This window comes from Manis pentadactyla, chromosome 13, assembly GCF_030020395.1.
Source record: "Manis pentadactyla isolate mManPen7 chromosome 13, mManPen7.hap1, whole genome shotgun sequence".
NCBI lineage: Eukaryota > Metazoa > Chordata > Mammalia > Pholidota > Manidae > Manis > Manis pentadactyla.
Genome location: NC_080031.1, coordinates 47,342,148 through 47,349,471, shown reverse-complemented (window position 1 = coordinate 47,349,471; position 7,324 = coordinate 47,342,148). Strand labels below are relative to the sequence as shown.

Genomic DNA, 7,324 nt, shown 5'->3' with positions numbered 1-7,324 from the left:
AGCATTTTGTAATCAGTCTGGTGGGCCAAGTTATTATGAGTGAGAGGTTAAGACACCTTGCACTTCTTTTCACTACATTATTGCAAAGGGCAGTAGAATGAACCTAATATTAGGTAAAGTTGTAAATATAAAATGTTCCTTGTGAATGTGAACTCTTCTTGATCCAATTTTGTGATGTGATGAAAAACAGGTCTTTTAACAATTCAATAGTGTGCATTTGTCATGTTAATCAGGGTGGGATAAATTGCAGAATTTCTGGAATCTCCCTCCTGGCCTGAGTTCCTTTACATATAAATAGGTGTTTATCACAGCAGAGCCTCCTGTCAATCTGGGATAAGGGGTGGAGACAAAAGAGCCCTCTCTTCCTGGCGCAGAGTCGGTCTGCCACCTGCCAGTCACCAGGGACCTGCTGATGGAGTTCCCCAAGAGGCAAAATTCTTTAACAAGTAGACAATACTGATGCCGGGGTTCTTGTTTGTGGAGCCAAAGAATAAGCTTCACAAACAGTCAAGGTAGGAGAGCAAGGTACAGGCTTTTATTTAGAGATAAAGTGAAAGGACAGAGCTCCTGGCTCACACCAGGAGGGGACAAGAGAGTCCGTAGTGGTGTGTTGTCTAGGGGGTTTTATAGGCAGTTGAGGATTTTTTGAGAACATGAAAAACTTAGGGGTGGGAACTTGTTAAGTGGGTCCTGAATATTAAAAATTAACTTAACTGTAAGGAATTTCCTGCCTTGATTTCTCTCTGGGACACTGGTGCCTTGGTCTGGGAGTACATCAAAAGGCTGCCTGCCCAGCCCCCAAGGTGGGCTGAGGTATTGTCTACTTGCTAAAGAATTTTGCCTCTTGAACTTCCTGGGTGTTAAAATGCAATCTTATCTTTAAGATGGAATTCTTCCTGCCTTTTACCATGCCGTCTACAGCTGGGTCTGCATGCCAAGTCAGTTGCTCAGTTTGCAGAACCACCTTGTCAGATCTGAAGGAGGAAAGACAGCATATAGGCCTGGGCCTTTTAGCATGCTAAAGTGAATCTTACACATGGTTACACATGATTAGCATAATAAAACATGTGCTACTCTTCTTTATCTGGGGAACATTAACTGATTTCACTGAGGAATGGTTCTAGAACTCAATGTTTAACATAGAGTTTTAGTAGGGGGGTTTCCTTGCATGTAGTTACATTGCTCTGACTGCAAATATCCTGCCCTGCCCCCTCCAGAGGCCTTCACTCTATTTTGACTTCATCTATGATCCCTGTCTCACTATCCCTGTGACCAAATTATCTTATGCTTGAGATTCTTTTTGCCCATTTTTCTCCCTCATGCTCCCCACCACCCAAGCCAGCCCCTCCCCCATGGTAACCACCAGTCACTTCTCAGTGCCTGAGTCTCCTGCTGTATTTTTCGTTTTGTTTTGCTTTGTTTTTATATACCACACTGAAATCATACAGTATTCGTCTTTCTCCATCTGGCTCATTTCCCTCTAGACCCATTCATGTTGTTGCAAATGGTAGAATTTTATTTCCATTTATGGTTCTATGGTTTTTGCAGAACTTAAAGTACTAAATTAATGGAGATGCAATAGGAATCACCATCCCTAAATCATTTAGACAAGTATAATCCAAAAGAAATATAGTCAGATATGTGATTTAAAAATATTTTAGTGACCACATTTAAAAAGTAAAAATAGATGGCAAATTAATGTATTAATATATTTCAAACTAATATATGTACAACTTTTGACAAATAATCAATATTAAAAATTAATAATGATAGTTTACATTTTATATTAAGCATTTAAAATCAACTGTACTGTGTATATTTCCACCTCATAACAATTCAGAATATAAATTCTGATTGAAAATAGTTGGTTCAGTATTTAGTTTTAATAAAATTGACATTTGAAAAATTAGATTCACATACCCAAGAAATGCCTAATGTAGTCAGAATATTTTCAGTCACTGACACACATAACAAGAATTAGAAAATTGATTAAACCTTTTTAGAACACTTAAATTTATTTTGAACAAAATTCATATCCATTTGAAAGTTTTGTGTGTCCACATTAATTTACAGTTCCATTAAAACAGTAATTACAGAAATTAAAAAAGTTAAAACAAATTGAAAAGTAACTAAATTCATCAAAATCAAGAGTTGTTTTCAATGTTTCTCATAGATTGTGCAGACAATTTACATACACTATTGATTACAATTACACTTTTTTCACAGCATGTGTAAATTATAAAATATGTAAAATCATTTTTATCATATCATAAAATGTTTCTGTTTCAATGTAAACACTCATACCTTTCTAGCTAGATCACAAATAAGCGCTGTTTTCTTTATTGATTTTAAATTTAGCTGCAGCATGCCTAATTATGGTCTTGCTGATAAGATATAAATAACTGCATTTTTATTTTAATTACTGACATGTCTGCAGTATGTTTTGTTTCAGAATCTATAAACTGGTGTAATACTACAGAAATCTTTGCAAAACTCTTCCATGACACAATCCATGAACAATGGCTAGGGACACATTGTTAAATTACCTTTCCTCTAGTGTGAAATTTAATTAATTGAATTAAATTGAGCTAACTGGTGATGCATAACATTTACAAGTATATACTGAGTAAGTTAAATAGCTTTACTCATGATACATAGATTATGCTTCAGAAAACTGAGATTAATCATTTCTAATATGTATAACCTAGAGGAATGAAGGAGAAATAAGGAAATGTTATTACCATGTTTTAAAAATTCAGTAAATGTAGGTTTTTTTTATCTGACATAGCTGAAACAACTTTTGTTATGATTGTAAGAAATAGTAATTTATCCTCCATTTGCCCCATGGTCTCAAGCACATAAGCCGGTGAGAATTACACCTGGGACTTGCCTGGGGCTTACCCCGCCTTATCTCTAAACATTCTTACAATGTTATTCACAATTTACACACATAAATAAAACTCAAAGAAAATATAAATGACCACTTCGACAACTTAAAAAAATCATTTCAAACTCATGACACAGAGCTCAAGTTTTCACCTTCCTCTGCAGATTTATTTTTCCTTGCTACTGCTAGGTCAGTTTGTTTTCAGCCTCTTCATCAAAATATGACACATGAATAAATGTGTAAAAGTACATCCCTGTCTGATCTTTTTACCTGGCTTGTCTGTTTATGACATCATTTTGTTGCCTGCATTAATATCCTCTCATGAATTAACTCTCATCTTATATGTATAATTATCTCATATGTTAAAATGTAAATGCCACAATGAACAAGATACATGACTCTAAGTTAGAAACTGTTTCCCTGAAATCTACACATCAACTTCTTGTATGAATGTCCTGCTTACTATATTCCACTTGGTGGAGTCCATGCACAGATTGCTATTTCCTATGATGTGGTTTCTTTCTTGCTTCACCTAAGCCTTCAGCCAAATGCCACCAGATGGACAAGTTATTCTGTGACTCCTGCATTCAAATCTGACAGTCCCATGCAATCAAAACACCCTCTTTTGCTTACCATTTCCACAGCTCAGTAGGGATTTTTGGTTACCTTGTAGTTACAGTGTGATGGGCCAGTGTTTTCTTTTGTGTGTTCTTATTGCTGTTCTATCCCAGTGCCCAACACACAGAGGCCAATACTGTTTGAATGCATGGCATTCAAAGTTCTGTCAATTTCCTTATTTGCATATACTAATTCATGACAGGAGATACTGGGTCTATTATTTCCTTTGTTGGCTTAAAACAGCAGAAATCCGTTGTCCCACGGTAGTGGAGAGCAGAGGTCCAAAATAAAGATGTCAGCTGGGATAGTTACCTCTGTGGTGTTTGAGGGAGGGTCTTGGTCCATGCTCTGTCCTATGTTCTGCTGATCACTGACAATCATTGAAATTCCTTGGTGTATAGATACATTACTACACTCTCTGCCTCCATTATCACAGGGCTTCTCCTTGTTTCTCTGTCTCACACAGCTGTTTTCTTTTAAGGACACCAGTCCTATTGCATTAGAGGCATGCCCTACTCCAGTATGACTGTATTGTAACTAATTTAATCATTTATGACTTTATTTTCCAGTAAGTTCACAATCTGAGGTGCTAAGGGTTAACACCTCAACATATCTGTTTTGGGGCAATGCAAATGCACCCATCACATCAAGCTACAGAAGAAAAGACATATTCATATATTCATATAATTAAGGAATCATTTGTCAGCTCACTTAGTTACTGCATAAAATATTTACTATGAATTACAAACCAAACACTGTAGAATGTAAAGTAATGGGCAGATGCAGAGGTTTGTTAATACCTCTAGTAAAAGTGCCCAGCGTCATGCAAGCAAGGGCTCGCAGCTTATTTTCTGTGATTGTGTCTGCCTCAGGCTGATCCAAGCTGAATGTTCCTATCAGTTTAAGTGCAAAGGATGTCTGATATTTCAAAATAATGTCTAATTGCTTTTGAGAAGTTTCATTTTCATAGAAACACTATCTATCATGTAAGCACATATATTATTATGCTAGCTTTTCAATTAAGCAAAATGATGCTGAGAAGCTGAGCTGAGGGCAGTTCTGAAGCTTTATTGCAGAGGCAGAACCTCTCCATGCTTCTCTCTGATGCTGTACTTCTGGGTCTTTGGGATTTCTAATCCTGGTCGTGCCGTATTGTTCTCAACCTGACTTTAACAGAATCACCCTTTTTAAAACACTGGTAAATGTTTAAAAAATTAATGAAAGAATATCACTTTTTGTTGCAGTTGAAAAACAACATACACATCATGGCATGGGAGAATCAGACCTTCAACTTCAACTTCATCCTGCTGGGCATCTTCGATTACAGCCCCAACCACATCTTCCTCTTCTCACTGGTCCTGGGCATCTTCTCAGTGGCCTTCATGGGAAACACTGCCATGATTCTCCTCATCTACCTGGACACACACCTCCACAGCCCCATGTACTTCCTCCTCAGCCAGCTGTCCCTCATGGACCTCATGCTCATCTGCACCACTGTCCCCAAGATGGCCTTCAGCTACTTGTCAGGCAGGAAGTCCATCTCTTTGGCTGGCTGTGGAGCCCAGATATTCTTCTATGTGACCCTGCTTGGAGCTGAATGTTTCCTGTTGGCTGTCATGGCCTACGACTGCTATGTGGCTATATGCCACCCCCTTAGATACACCATCCTCATGAATCAGAAACTCTGTGTCCTCATGACTGTTGCTTCCTGGATCTTGGGTGCTCTTGATGGCATCATTGTGCTTGCTGCCGTTCTGTCATTCTCCTTCTGTAGCTCTCTTGAAATACCACTTTTTCTGTTATGTAGCTGTTCTTTTACCTCTATCTTGCACAGACACCTCTGCATTTGAAAGACTGCTTTTCATCTGCTGTGTGGTGATGCTAATCATCCCAGTCTCAGTGATCATTGGTTCCTATTCCAGAGTTCTTCGAGCTATCATCCACATGGGCTCTGTGGAAAGTCGCCACAAAGCCTTCGCCACCTGTTCCTCCCACCTGTGTGTGGTCGGACTCTACTATGGTGCAGCCATGTTCATGTACATGAGGCCAGCCTCTCTCCATACGCCAGACCAGGACGAAATGGTATCAGCCTTTTACACCATCCTCACCCCCATGCTGAACCCTCTCATCTACAGCCTTCACAACAAAGAGGTATCCAGCGGATTTCAGAAACTATTGAGGAAAGGAAAATTAGTATAACTTCTTTATAAAGCTTCAGCAAAATCTTTGAGGGACCAGAGTTGTTAACACTCCTTCAAAGAAGCTGGAATTACCTTTTACATTCTCTTCCTCCAGTTTCTCTTTTTTGCCACATTTTTCAATTTAAAATTGCTTTCTTCAGTATACTATTGTATAAACATCACAAGTAAGGTGGGCTATATTTGCACATTCACATAGCCTGCTTCACTCATTAATTTTATTTATGTCGTTGGTTATGAGCCACAAGTAATTGACTTCAGGATCCCTGCCTTTGAATTCAGGTGTAAGTCTGATGACATTTGTTTCATCCAAGAAAAAATGATGGGGTTGATTAACACTTAATGGTGAGCGTCCTGTTTGTTTAAAATTAATTACTTGTCAGCATTTGTCTTCAGTTTTATCTCTCCTTAAATCCAGTTATTGACTGTTTATTCCTGACTCTAATTCTCTTAATTCCAAGCATTAACTTAGTGTCAGCAGTTCTTTCAATCAAATCTTATGTCTATATAAAACAGCTCTTAGAAACCCCTATGTCTATATATTTTTACCTTAAAATTAAGAATGGATATTTTGATGAGACAAGATAAAATATCTATGATTAGGCTGCACAACCTTCACCTTTATCATGATGGATTTTGAGCCTCACTTATCCTTATATTAATAACTAGACTCATTTTAAAGATATTAGAAAATTATCACCATTTCTGGGATTTTCTAATCATGATTTTTCTTATTCATCTCTGAAAAAATAATATTTTGAACATTATCCTACAATACTGAAAAAAAAGTTTTCTTTAAGAGAATATATAGTCTCTAAATGTCCAAAATGACTGCTTTAATGTTCCATGGAGTACCCATGCTTTGGTGTAACAAACTGTTATTAATTTATTACATTTGCATATCTGAATCATCTACATCCTTGAGAATTGAAAGCAATCTTTGCCTGCTTCATGGAGATCACCCATACATTATTTTTAATCCAATTTTCATTGTGTAATATAATATTACTCTAGAAATGCATTTTTAAAACTTAAACTATACTTCATGTTTTAATGACATGCACCTCAGTTTATAATCTGTTGTATCCCTTTTTATCAAAAAAGCAATATTTTGGAAGAAATAAAATATTCTTAGTAAGTTTTTTTGTTCTGAGATGAAGTACACACACAATGAAATTCAATTTTTAAGGTGCACAGTTCAATGATTTTTAGTAGAGTCACAAACTTATGAAAACATCAGTCATATCTAATTCCAACATTTTTATCACCCCCAAAAGAACACTCACACCTGTTATCAGTCACTCCCTGTTTCCTTCTCCTTCAGCTTTTACAATTACTGTATTTTGCCTCTATGGTTTTACTCATTTAGGACATTACATATTAATAAATGCTACATATAAATAGAATCATACAATGTTTTCTTTTACAATTGGCTTTTTTCACTTAGCATAATGTTTTTAAGGCTAATGTTGAAGCATCAGCATTTCATTGCTTATAGGAATATATATAAACAATGTTATTGTAAAGTTATATTATGTTTAGTTTATCCACTCAACAATTGATAAGCATTTGGGGTTTTTCTAATTTTTGGCTGTTATGAATAATGCTACTACAAACACTC

At 36.6% G+C, this 7,324-nt stretch overlaps 1 protein-coding gene across 1 annotated transcript; it reads left to right on the top strand.

The window, feature by feature from the left end:
* The first annotated feature begins 4,770 nt into the window (after positions 1–4,770).
* LOC118933917 (olfactory receptor 2M4-like) lies at positions 4,771–5,704 on the top strand. Its single transcript, XM_057490716.1, is given in 2 exon segments — positions 4,771–5,291; positions 5,293–5,704. Coding segments are annotated over 2 exon segments (933 nt in total).
* Positions 5,705–7,324: the final 1,620 nt, after the last annotated feature.